The sequence below is a fragment of the Pongo abelii genome, chromosome 9 (assembly GCF_028885655.2).
Source record: "Pongo abelii isolate AG06213 chromosome 9, NHGRI_mPonAbe1-v2.0_pri, whole genome shotgun sequence".
In the NCBI taxonomy this organism is placed as follows: domain Eukaryota; kingdom Metazoa; phylum Chordata; class Mammalia; order Primates; family Hominidae; genus Pongo; species Pongo abelii.
In genome coordinates, this window is record NC_071994.2 from 111,032,008 (window position 1) to 111,054,805 (window position 22,798).

At 45.3% G+C, this 22,798-nt stretch overlaps 1 protein-coding gene across 1 annotated transcript in view; it reads left to right on the forward strand.

The window, feature by feature from the left end:
- Nucleotides 1–9,860: 9,860 nt before the first annotated feature.
- Nucleotides 9,861–22,798, forward strand: part of RAB39A (RAB39A, member RAS oncogene family) — a 41,009-nt gene continuing 28,071 nt past the window's right edge. The window contains exon 1 of the mRNA XM_002822431.5: nt 9,861–10,225. Coding sequence (XP_002822477.1) covers nt 9,999–10,225 — 227 coding nt within the window. The 5' untranslated portion in view covers nt 9,861–9,998. The remainder of the gene's footprint in view (nt 10,226–22,798) is intronic.

A 22,798-nucleotide genomic window follows, 5' to 3' on the forward strand; every position in this document is an offset into this window, starting at 1 on the left:
CCTCCCAAAGTTCTGGGATTACAGGCGTGAACCACCACGCCCAGCCATGAAGGTGCAATTTTACATGGAATAGGAAGGGAGGGCTTCATGGAGATATTTGAGTGCAGGGTGAATCAGGTAAGGGAGCAAGCCATGTAAAGATGAAGGGGAGGAGCTGCTCCAGAGGGAAAAGCAAGTGCAAAGGCTCGGAAGTGGCAGTCTTCCTAGATGCTTGAGGACCATCAAGGAAGCCAGTATGGTTATTGAGGAGACACGAAAGGGAAGGTAGAAGATGAGACTCAAGAGGTAATGAGTGTCAGCAATCAGAGAGCACATGGAGAATTTCTGAGCATTTTAAGGGAATCTCAGAACCAGAAGATGCATTCGAGATCATCTAGCTCACTGGGTTTTGACATTTGTTTATTTTGATCCAAAATAAATCTATTTTATTTCTTGACATGGCACACACGTGTATATACATACACACACATTCACACATACACACATACTAATGAAACAAAAATTTTATGAAACAGGCCAAGCACGGTGACTTATGCCCGTAAACCCAGCACTTTGAGAGGCTGAGTCAGGAGAATTGCTTGAAGCCAGGAGTTGAGACAAGACTGCACGACAAAGGGAGACCCTTTCTCTACAAAAAATAATAATAATAAGCCAGGCTCAGCAGCGTGCATCTATAGTCCCAGCTACTTGGGAGGTTGAGGTGGGAAGAGCACTTGAACCCAGGAGTTCAAGGCTGCAGTGAGCTGTGATCCTGCCACCGCACTCCTGCCTGGGCAACAGAGAAAGGCTCTGTCTCAAACAAACAAACAAACAAAATCTATGAAACATATTTATCATGATGTATGATGCACCCTGACGTTTTGTTTTGAATTCTGGTGGTTACTCACCAAATTGATTTTACAATTCCCCTTTCTTATTTTGTTTGTTTGTTTGTTTGTTTGATTTTATGGGCTTTCTTTCTTTTTTTTTTTGCAGAATTTTGCTCTTGTTGCCCAGGCTGGAGTGCAATGGCACAATCCTGGCTTACCACAACCTCTGCCTCCCGGGTTCAAGCGATTCTCCTGCCTCAGCCTCCCAAGTAGCTGGGATTACAGGCGCACACCGCCATGGCTGGCTAATTTTGTATTTTGGGGGCTTTCTTTAGCCTTCAGAAAGCATAACAGAAATAAACAACTCTCATTTTGAAAAACACTCAACCCTTTCAGTTGTAGCTCAATCTTTTTAGTTTCCAGATAAGGAAACAGAGACCCAGAGAGAGTAAGTGATTTGTCAAAATTTTCCCAAAGGTAGTGGCAATGCTGGGACAAGAACCCAGGTCTCCCGACTCCTGGTCAAGGGCTTTGTACAACAAAAAGAAGCCAGATCCTCCTCTCCAGCACTTTTCATGTTTCACTTTAGTTTTCTGAGTTTTTATTTGTTGGGTCGGTTTTTTTTTTGTCTTTTTTTTTTTTTTTTTTTTTTTTTTGAGACAGAGTCTCACTCTGTCTCTCAGGCTGGAGCGTAGTGGCGCGATCTCGGCTCACTGCAACCTCCGCCTCCTGGGTTCAAGCAATTCTCCTGCCTCAGCCTCTGGAGTAGCTGGGACTACAGGCGTGTGCCACCACACCTGGCTAATTTTTTTGTATTTTTAGTAGAGACAGGGTTTCACCGTGTTAGCCAGGATGGTCTTGATCTCCTGACCTCATGATCTGCCTGCCTTGGCCACCCAAAGTGCTGGGATTATAGGCGTGAGCCACCTGCCTGGCTTGGGTTTTTGTTTGTTTTTGGTTTTTTGTCTATTTCATTTTTGTTTTTGTCTTTGAGACAGGATATTGTTTGTTACCCAGGATGGAGTGCAGTTGTACAATCACAGCTCACTACAATCTCAATCTCTCAGGCTCAAGTGATCATCTGCCTCAGCCTCCTGAGTAGTAGGGACTATGGGCTTGCACTACCATGCCTGGCTAATTTTTTTTTAAGTTTTTTGTTTGTTTGTTTTTTTGAGACAGAGTCTTGCTCTGTCACTCAGGCTGGAGTGCAGTGGAATAATCTTGGCTCACTGCAACCTCTGCCTCCTGGGTTCAAACAATTCTCCTGCCTCAGCCTTCCAAGTGGCTGGGATTACAGGTGCCTATCACCACACCCAGCTAATTTTTGTATTTTTAGTAGAGAAGGAGTTTCACTATGTTGGCCAGGCTGGTCTTGAACTCCTGATCTCAAGTGATCCACCCACCTTGGCCTCCCAAGTGCTGAGATCATAGGCGTGAGCCACCACACCCAGCCTTTTTTAGGTTTTTATGGTCTCCCTATGTTGCCTAGGCTGGTCTCAAACTCCTGTGCTCAAGGAATCCTCCTGCCTTGGCCCATCAGAATGTTGGGATTACGAGCATGGGCCACCACACCCAGCCATTTTCACTTTCTTCTTAAAAAAACATATTAAAGCAGAATTGCCTGACTAATGGCTTAACTAGCTTTCTTAAATGTGCCCTACTTGCCTTATATTTTAAGCTTAAACTTTTATAAACACAAATATAACATAATATTTTTAATTAAAATATTAAATTATTTATACCCAGCATGCATAATACAAATATACTTAAAATTAAATTCTTCCATGGATTATTCAAAGGCACATTTTCATAATCAAAACATTAATCAAATGAGTCATCATAAAGCTCATGAGGTTGTGTGCAGATGGCACATATAAACGTTCAAGGTCATACACAACTATGGTTAACATAGTTCATTTCAACTCAATGGGCATTTAAATAACATCTACTGGCCAGGCGTGGTGGCTCATGCCTATAATCCCAACACTTTGGGAGGCCAAGGTGGGAGGATCACTTGAGGCCAGGCATTTGAGACTAGCCTGGGCAACATAGGAGACCCTATCCCTACAAAAAAAATTTTTTAATTAGCTAGGCATGGTGGTGCGCACCTATGGTCCCAGCTACTCAGGAGGCTGAGACGTAAGGATTGCTTGAACCCAAGAATTTGAGGCTGGACTGAGCCATGATTGTGCCACTGTGCTCCAGCCTGGGAGACAAAGTGAGATCCTGTCTCAAAAAAATAAAAAATTTAAAAAAAAGAACATCTGCTATTTGCTAATTGTGCATGTTGGGAAAATAACTATCAATTAATAAGTCCTTCTGGCCTTCAGGTACTTACAATCTAGTAGGAGAGATAGCCAAGCCAATAGCCATAATTCAATATGAGAAGATATATGAGATATATATGAGAAGATATATATCTGATATCTGAGATATCAGAGAAGTACAGAATACTCGTTCCTTAACTACTATAGGAACACAGATGAGGGTTAAGTTAATTTTCCTTAGGGGTAGAGATGGTTCAGAAAGACTAAAAAGAGGAGAAAATATTTGTTCTGGGCCTTAAAAGATGAGTAGAAATTTGCTGACCAGATGAATAGTGAAACAGGTGTAAGGAGAGGAGGGAATAGTACGAATAAAAAGAAAAAGTATAGCATGAAAAGCATGTCACGTAGAAGAATCATCTGACTAGACTGTGGGTGCCCTCTTGTGATGGGTCAGACGTGACATGATTAGGTATTTAGACTTTATTCTAGAGCAAATGAAGAATCATCAAAGATGTTTAATAAAGTAACTCTGGAAGCAAAGTAGAAACTAAACGTGAGGCTGTTATGGGTTGAATTGAGTCCCCTAAAAAAGATATGTTGAAGTCCTAGCCCCCAGTACCTCAGAATGTGACCTTATTTGGGGCCGGGCACAGTGGCTCACGCCTGTAATCCCAGCACATTTGGAGGCCGAGGCGGGCAGATCACTTGAGGTCAGAAGTTTGATACCAGCCTGGCCAACATGGCAAAAACCCATCTCTACAAAAATACAAAAATTGGCTGGGGATGGTGGTGCATGCCTGTAATTCCAGCTACTGGGGAGGCTGAGACAGGAGAATCAATTGGACCCGGGAGGCGGAGGTTGCAGTGAGCTGAGATCATGCCACTGCACTCCAACCTGGGTGCCTGGGTGACAGAGTGAGACCCTGTCTCAAAAAGAAAAGAGAATGTGACCTTATTTGGAAACAGTCTTCACAGATGAAGTCAAGTAGTTAAGATAAGGTTATTAGGGTGGGCCATAATCCAATATAATTGATGTCCTTATAAAAAGGGGACATTTGGACACAGACACAGACATGCTCAGAGGGAAGACTGCATGAAGAGACTGGGAAAATGCCATTTGGAGGTAGAGGATTGAGTGATACATCTACAAGCCAAGTGTTGCCAAGATTGCCAGCAAACCACCAGAAGCCAGGCAAGGGGCATGGAACAGATATCCTCCTTCACAGCCCTCACAAAGAACCAACCCCGCTGACACCTGGATTTTGGACATCTAGCCTCCCAAACTGTGAGACAATAAATGTCTGCTATTTTAAGCTGCTCCATTTGTGGCTTTGTTATATACTTTGTTATGGGAGCCCTAGGAACTAATACAGAGGCTACTAAACAGTGCAGTCTAAAGCGATGAGAGATTGAACAAAAACACTGACAGTGGGGAGTTGAGAAAAAGTCACAAATACGAAAAATATCACTGAGGTAAAAGCAGCAATGTTTAGTGATTGGCTGAATACGGCAAAGGAGAAAAAGGAGTCCAAGATGGATGAAGCTCTTATTCTACCTTAATCCACCAATGTGGTGTCAAAACTATCTTGGTGTCCTCATTAGATTGTTCTTGAGGCCAGGGACCTTATAAAAATTCCCATGCTTTCTCCCCTGGCTAAATTTAAAACTTTCTTTGGACTGGAGTCCTCAGTTTTCATTCTATTGGCTTATAACTTCCTTCTCCTTCCTCTTCCCCTCGTCCTCCTCCTCTTCTTCCTCCTCCTCCTCCGTTGCCCACGCTGGAGTGCAGTGGTGCGATCTCTGCCGGGTTCAAGCGATTCTCCTGTCTCAGCCTCCTGAGTAGCTTGGATTACAGGCACATGCTACCACACCTGGCTCATTTCTGTATTTTTAGTAGAGACAGTGATTCACCATGTTGGCCAGGCTGGTCTCAAACTCCTGACCTCAAGTGATCTGCCCACCTCCCAAAGTGCTGGGATTACGCATGTGAACCATGGCACCCAGACTCTTCTTCTTCTTCTTCTTCTTCTTCCTCTTCCTCTTCCTCTTCCTCTCCTTCTCCTTCTCCTTCTCCTTCCTCTTCCTTTTCCTCTTCCTCTTCCTCCTCCTCCTCCTCTTCCTCTTCTTCTTCTTCTTCTCCTTCTTCTTCTTCCTCTTCTTCTTCTTTTCTTCTTCTTCTTCTTTTTTAATAGAGATTGAGGTCTCACTATGTTGCCTAGGCTGGTCTCAAACTCCTGGGCTCAAGTGATCTTCCTGCCTCAGCCTCTGAAAGTTCTAAGATTACAGGCATGAGCCACCACACCTGGCCATTATAGCTATATTCCGCTCCTTCTACCCAGTCCCTTTAAGAGGTTTCAGCTGACCTGCCAGCTTTCCTTTCCATTTTATTAGTTTTGCCTTGGATGCTATCTACGAAATTATCTTTAGCTCTACGCACATCCACCTTTAATCCATTCCGTCTCTCTGCTGTACACAACAAAAACCCCCACCCTCCAGCTCAGATTCAGCACAAGCCCTCACTTGTCTAGGGAGCTAGCATAGATACTAAAAGCCATTAACCAACCTATAAAATATAGCAAAAGAAGACATGGCAAGAAAGCTACTAAGTTCATTTTCTGACATTCTAGAAAATATATTTTTGATCCAAAGAGAAGCCATTGATCCACCCTTTCTCTAGGACTGCAAATATTCCATATATCCCATCAAAACAGATTGACCTACAGCACATGCCTGTCCCACTGTATCTCTTTGGTACAAACACCTGTTCCAAACTGAGACAACTAGGTTGTCCTTACAGAGAAGTGAAAATAAGTGTCTGTGTATGTCTAGATACCTAACAGGAAACTGCAGCAGCTAGTCTTCCACATGGATTAAGCAGCAGAGAAAGTGGGCCTGCAGAAAGTCAAGAATTAGCAGATGTCAGAAGGAAGTGGAGATGAAAGAGACAGAGAGACATTCTCCCTTGCAGCTTTCTCTTTTTTTTTTTTTTTTTTTTTTGAGATAGAGTCTTGCTCTGTCACTCAGGCTGGAGTGCAGTGGCACAATCTCCGCTCACTGCAACCTCCGTCACCCGGGTTCAAGCAATTCTCCTGTCTCAGCCTCCCAAGTAGCTGGGACTACAGGCACATGCCACTGCACCTAGCTTATTTTTGTATTTTTAGTAGAGGCAGGGATTCACCATATTGGTCAGGCTGGTCTCGAACTCCTGACCTCAGGTGATCCACCTGTCTTGGACTCCCAAAGTGCTGGGATTAGAGATGTGAGCCACTGCGCCCGGCAGCAGCTTTCTCTTTCCCGGTTCAAATACCTTTCTGATGCCAACATCACTCCTGCCTGTGGATTCTGGAAAAACACTCTGTATCTTTAGAATAAGTGCTCTCATCTTTTAATATCACCCTAACTGAAGTTTTTTTCAAAGAATCCTAACCCACACAGATACGTAGAGTCTGAAATGCATATCCAACATCTAAGAGAAGTAGTTGGAAATGGGGGTCCTGAATACAGAGCAGAGATTGGGGGAAGACATTTGATATGGGTAAGGGGGTAACGGAAGTCACTGGAGTACATGAGGTTGCCAGAAAAAGCCCAAAGTGAAGGTAAAAGTGGGGAGAGGAAGAAGAGATGAAGGAAGGATCTATTAAGATCTTCAGTGTTGAAGAAATGAATCCTAGAAAGAGGAGTCACTGAAGAAGTTAAAAAGAACAGAAAATTAGGAGAGAATGCTTTTGTGGAAACCAAGGAATAAGGGTGTTCAGGTTGTGCTTACAGAAAATTCAGTCACGGCCAGGTGCAGTGGCTCATGCCTGTAATCCCAGCACTTTGGGAGGCCAAGGGGGGCGGATCACTTGAGGTCAGGAGTTCGAGATCAGTCTAGCCAACATGGTGAAACCTCGTCTCTACTAAAAATACAAAGATTAGCTGGCTGTGGTGGCATGTGCCTGTAATCCCAGCTGCTCAGGAGGCTGAGACAGGAGAATCGCTTGAACCCAGGAGGCGGAGGCTGCAGTGAGCCGAGATCACGACAGAGTGAGACTCCATCTCAAAAAAAAAGGAGAATGACAACTAAAGCTAGATGACAGTGCAGTGGGGTGGTGGTGAGGATGGTGGCAGTGGGGGCTTGGATTTAATAATTAGGAAGTCCCTGACAGCCTTATCAAAAGCAGTGGTATATTAGGCACAGAGAGTATGTTAGGGGATATAAGCCTCCTTGAAGACTAACTGGTAGACGAGAAATGATAATAGATCATCATTTCTGATATTTGAAAAGGAGAATGATGCAGGAGTCAACAATCTGAAGGGGAGGAATAATGAAGAGGTGTTTTGCTCAGTTTTAGAATTGTAGATAATTGAGCATGTTTATAGGCTGAGGAGCAGAAGCCACCGGACAAGGGGAGATTCAAGGTATAAAAGATATGAAATAAAAGTCAACTGTTGGGAAAAGCCCCAAAAAGATAAGTGAAAGGGGATTAAACACAGCAACACCAATTCCTCCAAAACAGGAAAGGAAATAGGGATGAATACCGATATCAGAATTCGGGATGTGCACAAGAAAAAAGTGGAATTGTTGAAAATTTTGTTTTGGTAAACACACACTTTTTTTTTTTTTTTTTTGAGATGGACTTTCGCTCTTGTTGCCCAGGCTGGAGTGCAATGGCACAATCTCGGCTCACTGCAGCCTCCACTTCCCGGGTTCAAGCGATTATACTGCCTCAGCCTCCCAAGTACCTGGGGTTACAGGCATGTGCCACCATGCTTGGCTAATTTTTGTAACTTTTTTTTTTTTGAGACGAAGAGTCTTGCTTTGTCATCTAGGCTGGAGTGCAGTGGCACCATCTCGGCTCACTGCAACCTCTGCCCCCCACGTTCAAGTGATTCTCCTGCCTCAGCCTCCTGAGTAGCTGGGATTACAGGCGCCTGCCACTGCGCCTGGCTAATTTTTGTATTTTTAGTAGAGAGGAGGTTTCACCATCTTGGCCAGGCTGGTCTTGAACTCCTGACCTCGTGATCCACACACCTCGGCCTCCCAAAGCGCTGGGATTACAGGCATGAACCACTGCACCCAGCCATTTTTGTAGTTTTAATAAAGACGAAGTTTCGCCATGTTGGCCAGGCTGGTCTCGAACTCCTGACCTCAGGCGATCTGCCCGCCTCGTCCTCCCAAAGTGCTGGGATTACAGGCGTGAGCCACTGCGCCCGACCTAAACACACACTTTTATTTATTTATTTATTTTCTTTGAGATGGAGTTTGCTCTTGTTGCCCAGGCTGGAGTGCAATGGCATGATCTCAGCTCATCGCAACCTCTGCCTCCCGGGTTCAAGCAATTCTCCTGCCTCAGCCTCCCGAGTAGCTGAGATTACAGGCATGCACCACTACGCCCGGCTAATTTTGTATTTTTAGTAGAGACGGGGTTTCTCCATGTTGAGGCTGGTCTCGAACTCCTGACCTCAGGTGATCCGCCCGCCTCAGCCTCCCAAAGTGCTGGGATTACAGGCGTGAGCCACCGCGTCCGGCCTAACACACACTTTTAAACTGTTTAACTTTTTAAAGATAAACCTTGACGTCACTATTACTCAATTTGAGGAAAGGCACAAGAAAGTAGTAAGATCTCACCAGAATTTAAGTTCTGCTTTGTTTACTTACATCATTAATCAGACATGAGCTAAGAGACTACCTGTTCGCTTTTTTCTGACTTAAACAATGGAGATCAAGGAGAGCTGAAAATTTCATGAGCTTCTCAACATTTCCCCGGCTTTTTTTTTCTTGCCACTCTCCCCAGGGTTGGAGGGCCCCAGAGGGTATGGGGATGATACTTGGCGTTTCTCACTCTTCTGTGGTACCCATAGCAGTGAAGAACAGACAGCGGGTGCACGCAGCAACAGCCAGAGCCCTTGCTAGAAGCACCCAGAACTGGCTGTGCAAATTTATTTCAATCCTGCCCAAAACTCCTTCACCTTAAAATGCCTTGGAGGTGGCTCTCATCAAACAAGAAAGCAGGGTGTGGTGGCTCACACTTGTAATCCCAGCACTGGGAGGCTGAGCCTGGAGGATCACTTGAGATCAGGAGTTCGAGACCAGCCTGGGCAACACAGCAAGACCTCATCTCTACAAAAAGTTAGAAAATTAGTGGGATGTGGTGGCCCCCGCCTGTAGTCCCAGCTACTCAGGAGGCTGAGGTGGATGGATCGCTTGAACCCAGGAGTTTGAGACCAGCCTAAGCAACATAGCGAGACCACACCTCTAAAAAAAAAATTTTTTTTTAACCCAGAAGAAAATTAGCCAGGTGTGGTGGCGCACACCCATGGTCCCCGCGGCTTGGGAGGCTGAGGTGGGCAGATCGCTTGAGGCTGCAATGAGCCAAGATCTCACCACTGCAATCCAGCCTGGGGGACAAAAAATAAATAAAAAATAAAAAAAAAAAGGAAGCAAAACAATGAGGCAAGTTGTGGCCTCAGGGACTTCCAAAATCAGAGCCCTAATCTGACCAACCCGCCCTGACGCCTGTAAGAAAACGACTCTCACTTTTCATTGGCTGACCCTCCCGGAGTTGAGACCTTGCTTCATTTTCCTTGGTTGTTGCTGCTGTCACGTCTTCTCGCCACGCCCACTTTCCTGCCGGCGCCCAGTGAGCATTGAGGGAGAGTGATTTGCAGCCGGTCAGGGGCGGGAGTTCGCGGCAGCAAACCTGCTTCCCCCTCCCACGCGCCACCGCCCCCGCCCCGCCCCCGTCCCGAGGCCCCGCCCCTAGCCGGGCCTGGCCCCGCCTCTCTCTCCCGAGAGGGCGGGCACCAGGCGGCGGCCGCAGCCGCAGGAATATGCTGGAAGGCGGCGGGCGGGCGCCCGCGAGGTGCTGAAAGGACAGTTCCCGCCGCCGAACTTAGCCCGCGGGTGGGGCGGCCCGGGAGCCAGCGGGGCACGTGAGCGATGGAGACCATCTGGATCTACCAGTTCCGCCTCATCGTGATCGGGGACTCCACCGTGGGCAAGTCCTGCCTCCTGCACCGCTTCACCCAGGGCCGCTTCCCCGGGCTGCGCTCCCCCGCCTGCGACCCCACCGTCGGCGTGGACTTCTTCTCCCGCCTGCTGGAGATCGAGCCGGGCAAGAGGATCAAGCTACAGCTCTGGGACACGGCGGGACAGGAGCGGTTCAGGTAGGGACCCAGGGGACATTGGGCACCGCGCCGCCCCCTCAGCCCGCCCGGACGCCCCTTCCCCAGGCACCCGCCCCGCCGGCCCTGGTCGGGAGAGGCTCTGGCCCTTCCCTCTCGAAAGTGCAAACACTCCATTCTCGCTTCCCCTTTGCCCCTCCTCTTCCAGGGACGACTTCCTCCTCCGCAATTTCTCACTTCTTTCTTTGGCGCCCATTTCCTGCGCCCCCTTTCCATCTTTCCTTTCCCGCCTGAACCGGGGTCGTCCTCGCCGCCCCCTCTTCCTCAACTCTTTCAGCCCCTGTGGGTATTTTTATCCCCTCCGGCTCCCCGGCTGCCTTCTTCCCAAACTCGGCTTCCCTGGCTGCGCACAGCATGACCCGACCACCCTCCTCCAAGCAGGCGCCCCTTTTCCTGCCCTAACCCAGCGGCTCCCACGCTGTGTGGCCGGGGAAAACCGCGAGGGAGGATTCCCAGATTCGTGATGGATCCTTTAGCTTCACAGCAAGGAGCGCTCCAACCCAGGTTCCTGCATGAGCTCACTGGGCATGGTTCACAGAGAGGTGGATGCGGTAATGGTTTGGGCACCTCACAGCACTGAATGTGGTCATCAGAAGTACTGGGTCATGACCCGTGGGAATGGGTCTTGTAGGTTAACTAGATGCAACATCAGGGACACTGGCACAGCTGAGGGTGTGTGTGTGTGTGTGTGTGTGTGTGTGTGTGTGTGTGTGAAGGGTTGAGTTGTCTTTAGAAGTTTGTCATGTTTGGTGGGAAAAAGACATATATTGAGATTTGCCAGGAACTTTTATTTTGCTTATGATCAGTACTTCACGTTCCAGGGTGATAATATTTCTAAAGACAGAAGGAGGGATCCAAATGAATAGTCTCCTCCTAAATATCCGCTGGGGACATGAAAGGGTTTCACAACGGCGACTTGTGTAAATAAAAAGTAAATGAAATTATATGCATTTCCTGAATATTTGAGATGGAAGCAGGTTTAAAGCAAATTTTAAATGTCTAGGATTCAAAGGCACTTCGTTATAGAGGAAGATGGTGAAACTGATATATTGTACTGTTTTGTTTCTTAAAGACTGCATTATCCATTGGAACTCATTTAAGGAGGCATTTTGCGTTAGTCAGCAAGTACTCTGCTTGTCAAATGCAGTGTTCCATGAGGGGACTTCCCAAACATGGCTTCCCCTCGCCCCCAGCCAGCATCACTGCGAATGAGATCAGCCTACATCTGTGAGAATGGTCCAACATTCAAAGTTTTGGCTTCCGTTCCTAGCAATGATGCTGATTCATAGAGATAATGAGTGAACTGCTTAGCTTGCTTATACCTTAGTTTTCCTGTGTGTGAAGTGGAAAGATGGTAAGGCCAGCCCTTCAGAGAGGTGTTAAAAGATTATTGATTGGATTTGTACAACACTTAGAATTCCATGAAAAATGTTTTTCCTTTTCAAGAAGCCTCCTTTTATTAAAATAATTTTTCAAACGTTTGATTCCTCATCTGTAAAATGAAAGTCGTTGTGATCTCTAACATTCCTTCCAGTTTTACCATTCTAAGTTGATTGCAAATTCCTTCACATGTGATCTCAATCAGAGGTAAACTTTGCGATATATCAAGCTCAGAAAAAAAGCATTTGCTGTTAGCTCTTGACCCCCCTCTGAAGTGAATACAATAAAAACCTTTGTGTCTTAAACTTCTAACAGCTACTTCGAGTTGCAACTACAAGACACATGGGTAATAAAATCTTATTGTGTTTAATTAATTCCTTAAAAGTAGCTCAACTTGGCTGGGCAGGGTGGCTCACGCCTGTAATTCCTGCACTTTGGGATACTGAGGCAGGTGGATCACGAGGTCAAGAGTTCAAGACCAGCCTGGCCAATAAGGTGAAACCCCGTCTCTACCAAAAATACAAAAATTAGCTGGGCATGGTGGTGCGTGCCCGTAGTCCCAGCTACTCAGGAGGCTGAGGCAGGAGAATCGCTTGAACCTGGGAGGCGGAGTTTGCAGTGAGCTGAGATCACGCCACTGCACTCCAGCCTGGGCGACAGAGCCAGACTCGGTCTCAAAAAAAAAAAAAAAAAAAAAAAGTAGCTCAACTTATTGACAAGAAATTAAATGAAAATTAATTTGCTAGACTTTAAGGACCTTTCTGCTAAATAGATGATATAGATGATTGTTTTTTAACTTGTTTTTTTTTTTTTTTTTTGAGACGGAGTTTCGCTCTTGTTGCCCAGGCTGGAGTGCAATGGCGCGATCTCGGCTCATTGCAAACTCTGCCTCACAGGTTCCAGCAATTCTGCAGCCTCAGCCTCCCAAGTAGCTGGGATTACAGGCAGGCACCACTACACCTGGCTAATTTTGTATTTTTAGTAGAGACGGGGGTTTCCCCATGTTGGTCAGGCTGGTCTTGAATTCCTGACCTCAGGTGATCCACCTGCCTCAGCCTCCCAAAGTGCTGAGATTACAGGCGCTTGAGCCACTGCGCCTGGCCTAGATGATTGTTTTTTAATGCCTTGAAGAAGAATGTAAATAATAATTCATTTTATATACATTATTAAAACCAAACAGTAACTCTTGCATTATAATGCAAGGACATTTAGGGAATGTTTACTGACAGTGAGTCATAATTTATTTTGTTTGGCTCTTTACCAAAGTTCTGTTTGTAAATACATACATATTTCAGTAGCTACCTCCAAATACGTGCTTTTCTCTCATTTACCAGAATGTTTTACCTTAAGATTGCATTTAAAACAATTACTATTAAATCATTCTGTATCTTTCATCAAGAAATTACAGATTCTAATTTTGAATAATAGATATCGTTGCATATTTTATTTTATAGAAAGGTACTGTAGGTCATGAAAATGTATTCCTGTCATTAGTCATAATCATATCATGAAGAATTTGTGGGAAATGTCATGTTTGAAGGTTTATTGGAGATTGGATATAAACTGACAAAAAGGAACCTACTTAGCTCATGAGGTAGCTTGAAAGCATAATAAATGTATTACTGAACAATAGGATAGTGAGTTGATAATTATGATCATGATTAGCCTTCGTTTTCTTTCTTTCCTTCTCTTTTTTTTTTGAGGCAGGGTCTGTCACTCAGGCTGGAATGCAGTGGCACAATGTTGGCTGACTGCAACCTCCACCTCCCAGGCTCAAGCAATTCTCCTGCCTCAGCCTCTCAAGTGGCTGAGACTACAGGCGCACACCACCACACCTAGCTAATTTTTTATCTTTTTTTGTAAAGACAGGGTATGGCCATGTTGCCCAGGTTGGTCTGAAACTCCTGGGCTGAAGCAATCCACCCACCTCGGCCTCCCAAAATACTGGGATTTCAAGGCTGAACCACCGTGCCTGGCCAGCCTTAGTTTTCAATGTTCAGACTAACATGCTAATAGAGGCTAACTACTTGCCTGAAATATAAAGGGACAAAATCCAAGTGAAAAAGGTTTAGAAAAATAATGTATATGTGAGCATAACTGTAGATTTGTATATTAAGGAAATTTAGAATTACAGTGCCTTCATTAAAGATGAAAGTTTATTTCTCTCTTGTGTATAGAGTGGTCCAAGTTGGTGGAGTGGTTCTGCACCAGACCATCATTCAGGTTCCTTCTCCCTTAATTTTCTGCCATGCCTAGGATGTTACCATCATCTACGTGAGCAAAGCTGGGTAATAAGCACACTGTGTGTCAGTTCAGGGGAAGGAGAAAGAGCAGCTCTATACCAAGCAAAGTTTCTTTTAAGCAAGTGAGGCCAACGTGGTATAGATTCTTTCGGCTCTCAATTCATTGGGGAGATCTTAGTTACAAGGAGACACTTAGACTGGGCCATTATGTGCCTATAGGATGTAGGAAAGACGCCTTTGGCACTGTAGGTGTTGGGGGACGCTAGTAATCACTTTTTTATAATTTTTTGTTTTGTTTTGTTTTTTGAGACAATCTCGCTCTCTCATCCAGGCTGGGTGCAGTGGCCAGATCTCAGCTCACTGCAACCTATGCCTCCCAGGTTCAAGCAATTATTATGCCTCAGCCTCCCAAGTAGCTGGGACTACAGGTGTGTGCCGCCATGCCCAGCTAATTTTTGTATTTTTAGTAGAAATGGGGTTTCACCATGGTGGCTGGGCTGGTCTCGAGCTCCTGGGCACGTGTAATCTGCCTACCTCAGCCTCCTAAAGTGCTGGGATTAGTTTAGCAGTAAAGGAAACAAGAATATTGTTTAATACAGTGTTAATAAGGATAACTATATTGGAAGAGCTAGGTGTATGGAGAGCATTAAATGTAAGAATAGAAATTTTGAACTTTTCCCATAAAAAGCATTTAAAGTTATATGAATATAATATGAGATAAATACATAGCAATGTTAGCTATAGAATAGGAAACCTCTAGGCTTTGAGCCAGGTTTGGCCTTTTATCTGACGTTGCCTGGCCTTTGGGGTGTTAATGTCCTCCTCGTGCAGTGCTCTCAAGGAGTGCTCTGCAGAACACTCGTTCCTGTGATTCTTTATATATATATATTTTTTTCTTTCTTTCTTTTTTTTTTTTGAGTCAGAGTCTCACTCTGTCACCTGGGGCTGGAGTGCAGTGGAACGATCGGCTCACTGCAACCCCTACCTCCCAGGTTCAAGCGATTCTCCTCCCTCAGCCTCCCAAGTAGCTAGGACCACAGGCATGCGCCACAGCACCTGGCCAATTTTTATATTTTTAATAGAGGTGGGGGTTTCATCAAGCTGGTCTCGAACTCCTGATCTCAAGTGATCTGCCCACCTCAGCCTCCCAAAGTGCTGGGATTACAGGCATGAGCTACTGTGCCTCACCTGTGATTCTTTTTTTTTTTTTTTTTTTTGAGATGGAGTCTTGCTCTTGTGCAATGGCGCAATCTCGGCTCACTGCAACTCTGCCTTCCAGGTTCAAGCGATTCTCCTGCCTCAGCCTCCTGAGTAGCTGTGATTACAGGCGCCCCACGCTCAACTAATTTTTTTTTTTTTTTTTTTTTGAGACGGAGTCTCCCTCTCACCCAGGCTGGAGTGCAGTGGCGCGATCTCAGCTCACTGCAAGCTCCGCCTCCCAGGTTCACGCCATTCTCCTGCCTCGGCCTCCCGAGTAGCTGGGACTACAGGCACCCGCTACCATGCCCGGCTCATTTTTTTGTATTTTTAGTAGAGACAGGGTTTCACCATGTTAGCCAGGATGGTCTCAATCTCCTGACCTCGTGATCCGCCCACCTCGGCCTCCCAAAGTGCTGGGATTACAGGCATGAGCCACCGCGACCGGCCTAATTTTTGTACTTTTAGTAGAGACGAGGTTTCGCCATATCGGCCAGGCTGGTCTCGAACTCCTGACCTCAAGTGATCCACCGGCCTCAGCCTCCCAAAATGCTGGGATTACAAGTGTAAGCCACCATGCCCGGCCTGTGATTCTTTTTGAAAGATGCATTCTGTGATCAAGTAAGTTTGGAAATCCCTGTATTCCATATGGCACTCTCTTAAAAATTCATATCAAAGGCTGGAAGAAGTATTGCAGCAAAGAAACCTGTTTAACTTTGATTAACCTAGTATTTCCCAATTTATTTTAGGGGCTACTTTTAAAATATGAAAATCTAGGCTGGATGCGGTGACTCACGTCTGTAATCCTAACACTTTGGGAAGCTGAGGCAGGAGGATTACTTGAGGCCAGGAGTTCAAGACCAGCCTAGACAACATATCAAGACCCTGTCTCTAACAAAAAAAAAATTTTTTTAATTAGCTGGGCATGGTGACGTGGACCTGCATCCCCAGCTGCTCAGGAGGCTGAAGCAGGAAGGTGGTTTGAGCCCAGGAGGTCAAGGCTTCAGTGAGCTATGATCATGCCACTGCACTCCAGCCTGGGTGACAGAGCTAGACCCTGTCTCTAAAAAGAAGAAAAAGAAAATCTATGGTAACTGGTGCTCTAAGGAGTATAATTTGGGAATAGCTCCCTTGATAAGTTGCCTTAGCGTATTCTTTGAGCAGAACCACTAAATACTTGAGGTTTGTAGCAATGGAAGACCTGCAGACAAACTTAACCAATTAATTAACTTAGTTAAGGGCTGTAAGCAGTAAGTGCTATAAGAGACAGCCTCAGGCCGGGCGCAGTGGCTCACGCCTGGAATCCCAGCACTTTGGGAGGCCGAGCCGAGTTCGAGACCAGCCTGGCCAACATGGTGAAACCCCATCTCTACTAAAAACACAAAAATTAGCCAGGCGTGGTGGCAAGCGCCTGTAATCCCAGCTACTCGGGAGGCTGAGGCAGGAGAATCGCTTGAACCCGGGAGGCGGAGGTTGCACTGAGCCGAGATTACGCCGTTGCACTCCAGCCTAGGGGACAAGAGCGAGACTTTGTCTCAAAAAAAAAAAAAAAAAAAAAAATAGAGACAGCCTCCCTCCTCTCCCTTCCCCACAAAATCTGGGAGCGGCCCCTAACTATTACCACTAAATCTACCCGGCCTTTGCCTGCCTCTCCATGTTTTTTTCCCCTAGCTCCTCTTCTGCTATGTATCTTTCTCCTTGCCGGGTGTCTTACTGTTACAGGAAAGAGGTCCCGATCCAGACCGCAAGAGAGGGTTCTTGGATCTCACACAAGAAAGAATTCAGGGCAAGTCTGCAGTGCAAAATAAAAGCAAGTTTATTAAGAAAGTAAAGTGGTGAAAGAACAGCTACTACATAGACAGAGTAGGACGTGCCTGAAAGTAGGAGGAGGAATGGATCCGCCCTAGGTACAATGCTTGTAAGTATATGAGGAGATGAGCTCTCTGCCACAGGGGTTTGTGATAAAGGATTAATTTTCTTCTTTTTTTTTTTGGAGACAGAGTCTGGCTCTGTCGCCTAGGCTGCAGTGCAGTGGTACAATCTTGGCTCACTGCAAGCTCCACTTCCCAGGTTCACACCATTCTCCTGCCTCAGCCTCCCGAGTAGCTGGGACTACAGGCGCCCGCCAACACGCCCGGCTAATTTTTTGTATTTTCAGTAGGGACGGGGTTTCACTGTGATAGCCAGGCCTGTCTCCAACTCCTGACCTCAGGTGATCCGCCCGCCTCGGCCTCCCAAAGTGCTGGGATTACAGGTGTGAGCCACTGCACCCGGCCGATAAAGGATTAATTTTCTTAATTACCATATTTTGCAAGAATCGATATTATTATCTTTAAAACAAAATTAGGAATGCCTTTGTTCTCCAGATATTGGAATATCTGGACACTCCCAAGTCTGGGTCTGTTTAGTAAACATTATTAATTTGTTCCCTTAGCCATAAACATCTAGAGGCTAGGAATGCCTAACTTTCTGGGAATGCAGCCCAGCAAGTCCTGGCCACTTTTTTTTTTTTTTTTTTTGAGACAGTTTTGCTCTGTCACCCAGGCTGGAGGGCAGTGGTGTCATGCTGGCTTACTGCAACCTCTGCCTCCTGGATTCAAGCAATTCTCCAGCCTCCCAAGTAGCTGGGATTACAAGTGTGTGCCACCATGCTCAGCTAGTTTTTGTATTTTTAGTAGAGACGGGGTTTCAGCATGTTGGCCAGGCTGGTCTCGAATTCCTGACCTCAAGTGATCCGCCCACCTCGGCCTCCCAAAGTGCTGGGATTACAGGCGTGAGCCACTGCACCTGGCCACGGTGTCATTTTCCTAGCCCTGGCTCAAAATGGAGTCACTCTGGTTTGAATGCCTCTGACATTAGTCCCCCTTTAGCTTATTTTTATTTTTTCTTTACCCTTTTCCTCTGTCTATCCATACAGATAAGTTTACTTTCATCCTCTTTTCTTCCCCCTCATTTTTATTTTGATGTGTCTCTTACTCTTCCATTTCCTTTTAGCTTATCTTCCCTTATCCCACTGGCTTATCTTCTTTTCTCCCACTGGCTCCCGCATGTGTCTGTTTTCTCTTCTGCCTCTTCAAAACATCCATATAAAGTTAATGTTTCAAAGTGATTTAATTTATGTACTCTGTTCTTAATTTTAAAAGCAAGCAATATTAACATTTTAAATTTCTTCTTAAGAGACTTTTTAAAATCTCTAAACTAAATTAGTTGTTTTTGGTTTTGTTTCTTTTTAAAAAGGCCCTCATTTGATTCTCAGCTGCCTCACTGTGGTTCATGGCCTTCAACAGAAAACGATTTTTTGTTCCTTCAGTAGAAAACGATTGCTACCAGTCTGGCAAACATGGTGAAACCCCATCTCTACTAAAAATACAAAAAAAATTAGCTGTGCATGGTGGCGCACACCTATAATCCCAGCTACTTGGGAGGCTGAGGCAGGAAAATCCCTTGAACCCAGAAGGTGGAGGTTGCAAGGTTGCAGTGAGCCGAGATAGCACCCCTGCTCTCCAGCCTGGGTGACAGAGCAAGACTCCACCTCAAACAAAAAAAATGAAGAAAACAATTGGTGGGTCCATAACTGCATAGGTAACAGAGCAGAGATTACCATAATCACTGCAGTCTACTGTAGTTCCAAGTTATTGTAATAGAAAGGTAAGCTATAGTTGTATTATCAGGTAATATAATGTCTTAGTTAAAAGTGTGTTGTAAGTAGTAGAAATCTAGCCAAATTCATTTATTTATTTATTTTTTAGAGACAGAGTTTTGCTGTGTGGCCCAGGTTGAAGTGCAGTGGCACAATCATAGCTCACTGCAGCCCAAACTCTTGGGCTCCAGTGATCCTCTTACCTTAGCCTCCTGAGTAGCTAGGACTACAAGAACATGCTATGGCACCCAGCTAATTAAAAAAAAAAAAAAAAATTTGTAGAGACAGGGTCTCACTATATTGCCCAGGCTGGTTTTGAACTTCTTGCTTCAAGTGATCCTCTCTCCTTGGCCTCCCAAAGTGTTGGGATTACAGCCATGAGCCACTGCACCAGGCCCAAATTAGTTTAATAGGGAATAAATTATAAATGATACAGATTTCATGAAAGCAAAAGCTCACTGAACATCCAGGTGTTTGGAAGTACGTAATTATTACTATTTTTTTTTTGAGATGGAGTCTTGCTCTGTCACCCAGGCTGGAGTGCAGTGGCACAATCTCGGCTCACTGCAAGCTCCACCTCCTGGGTTCAAGTGATTCTCCTGCCTCAGCCTCCCAAGTAGCTGGGATTACAGGTACCTGCCACCATGCCCAGCTAGGAAGTATGAAAAATTTTAAAACAAGAGTTTGTGGACTTCCCCTCTAGTCTATTTCCATTCTCCAACTCTGTTGGCTCCTAGCTCTCAGTCTCTGAGCTTCTTATTCAAACTCTTGAAAGAAAAAATATCTCATTGACTACTTAACTATCCAGTGAATCAGCTCCCCTGCAGTCAGGTTATTGAGTTACACAGACATATAATACAAATGTATTATAACATAAATATACTAAGTAGGTATTATGGGTCAGATAATGTAAATGTATCTGTAAAGGTCCACTTTTTTGGAAAGAGAAATTCACAGACAAGGGAAATGAGCAGTCACTCCCAAAGTGTCTATTTTATGGTGTTTGAGAGTAAAATGGTATATAAGAATGAGATGGCCAGGCGCAGTGGCTCACGCTTGTAATCCCAGCACTTTGGGAGGCCGAGCCGGGTGGATCACCTGAGGTCAGGAGTTCGAGACCAGCCTGGCCAACATGGTGAAACCCACTCTCTACTAAAAATACAAAAATTAGCCGGGTATGGTGCACACCTGTAATCCCAGCTACTCGAGAGGCGGAGGCAGGAGAATTGCTTGAACCCAGGAAGGGGAGGTTGCAGTGAGCCGAGATTACACCACTGCACTCCAGTCTGGGCAATAAAGCAAGACTCCGTCTCAAAAAAAAAAAAAGAATGAGACAGCATCATTTCTAACAAGTGCACCAGAGTGCCAAAAGATGATCTGTGTAGCCAGACATTTTTAGGCACAGTGGCTCATGCCTGTAATCCCAACACTTTGAGAGGCCAAAGCGAGTGGATCTCTTGAGCCGAGGAGTTCGAGACCAGTCTGGGCAACATAGTGAGACCTCGTCTATTAAAAAAAAAAAAAAAAATTAGGTGGGCATGGTGGTGTGTCCCTGTAGTCCCAGCTACTTGGAGACTGAGGTAAGACTATCACTTGAGTCCCAAAGGTCGAGGCTGCAGTAAGCCATGACTGCGCCACTACACTCCAGCCTGGGCAACAGAGAGAGGCCCTGTCTCAAAAAAAAAAAGAAAAGAAAAAGATTATTTTCAGTGTCTACTCAGAGCATTCAGAACATTTTGTGTGGTTGTATAATCAGTATAGTCTAGAAGCTAGCTAGACATTTGAAAACCTGTGATTATTTTTCTTTCTTTTCTTCTCCAATAAATTAATTGATTTAGCAGTATATAGCCACAACCTCAGTGTCGCATTAGTCTGTGTAGGTGATTAATACACCCTGAAGTAAACTAAATATTGTACGCCAAATGTCTGAAGGCTCTGGGCCAGCCACAGGCAAAATTGTAAAATAGGTAAAGCTCACTCTTGGGGCATGTGGGACCTTCACATCTTTCTTTATGTTTTTGGATAGTAAAACCTTGATTTATCCTCCCCTTTTATTCTCCCTACATCTCAATCAAAAAGCCATTTCTTAACGTTCTTTCCTCCATCCCCCAACATACTGCAGCCTCTGCCTCCCGGGCTCAACCGCTTCTCCCACCTCAGCCTCCCAAGTAGCTGGGACCACAGGTATACACCACCACACTTGGCTATTTTTTTTTTTTTTTTGTATTTCTGGTAGAGATGGGGTCTCGCTATGTTGCCCAGGCTGATCTCAAACACCTGAGCTCAAGCAATCCGCCCACCTCGGCCTCCCAAAGTGCTGGGATTACAGGCATGAGCCACCAAGCCCAGCCCCATTCCTTAATGTTCTATCTTAGCTTAAGAGAGAGAAGTGGCTGGACATGGGTGGTTCACGCCTGTAATCCCAGCACTTTGGGAGGCCGAGGTAGGCCGATTGCCTGTGGTCAGGAGTTCAAGACCAGTCTGGCCAAGATGGTGAAACCCTGTCCCTACTAAAAATAGAAAAAAATTAGCCAGGCATGGTGGCATCCACCTGTAATCCCAGCTACTTGGGAGGCTAATGCAGGGGAATCACTTGAACCCGGGAGGTGGAGGTTGCAGTAAGCCAAGATGGTGCCACTGCACTCCAGCCTGGGCGGCAGAGTGAGACTCTGTCTCAAAAAAAAAAAAAGAAAGAGAAGTAGTTGAACAACCAAGACACACAAAATGATTAATAGTTGAAAATAACGTGGCTGGGCGTGGTGGCTCACGCCTGTAATCCCAGCACTTTGGGAGGCCAAGGTGGGCGGATCACAAGGTCAGGAGATTGAGACCATCCCGGCTAACACGGTGAAACGCCGTCTCTACTAAAAATACAAAAAAAAAAAAAAAATTAGCCGGGCATGGTGGCAGGCGCCTGTAGTCCCAGCTGGAGGCTGAGGCAGGAGAATGGCGTGAACCCGGGAGGCAAAGCTTGCAGTGAGCCGAGATTGTGCCACTGCACTCCAGCCTGGGCGATAGAGCCAGACTCCGTCTCAAAAAAACAAAAAAAAAAAAGAAAAGAAAATAACGTAACGAGAGACCTGCCTGGAGTATTTATATTTTAAAGAGAAGGAACACCAAAAGAGATAGCACCTCACCTTGAAATGTTATTTCATCTTGAAATAACATTTCCCTGTTGCAGAAGTATTGATATGTGGCTGATGGGTGTTGGAATTTTCTCTCATCATGCCACAGCAGTGACCACCTATTCTGACTCACTGGCTTCATGTTGAGCTTTCAAACAACACAAGGGCTAGAAAAAGTTAGAGATATGGCTGTGAGTCCACGGATCACCGCAGTGAAGTTGTGTGAAGAAAAGTGCTTTACTCAGTCCGAGAGATGAAATTTCCAGGCATTGTCAGTCAATTTGGCCAGCATGCAATGATTTTTTGATAATTTACCTTCCATAGCAATGTGACTTAAAAGTTTGAAGAGGAATTTCTTGGAATTGTCTGAAAATATTTATTTTAATATATAAAGAACCAGTTATTTGTGTCCTGACTGATTTGGAGGGAATTTCCTTTCTTCTGGCCTGCTCTGTCAAGCAGTGGCAAAGAAAGGTAACCCCTTAAGTGATACTGAGGTACACACACAGACACACACCAGGGAATATCATCAAATATAATTTAAGCAATATTATTATTATTATTATTATTAATTGATTTTTTTAGATGAGTCACACTCCGTCACCTAGGTTCTAGTACAGTGGCACGATCTCGGCTTTCTGCAACCTCTGTCTCCCGGTTCAAGCAATCCTACCACCTCAGCCTCCCGAGTAGCTGGGACTACAGGCGCATGCCACCACGCCTGGCTAATTTTTGTATTTTTAATAGAGATGGGGTTTCGCTATGTTGGCCTGGCTGGTCTTAAACTCCTGACCTCAAATGATCCGTCCACCTCAGCCTCCCAAAGTACTGGGATTACAGGCGTGAGCCACCGTGCCCCGCCTATTTTAATTATTTCTAAAGCAAAATTCCTACAAGCTTATACTTCATGATTTTAATAAATCTGCCTCTAAATGTCAGTAACTGTTAATCAATTCTGATAATATATGAT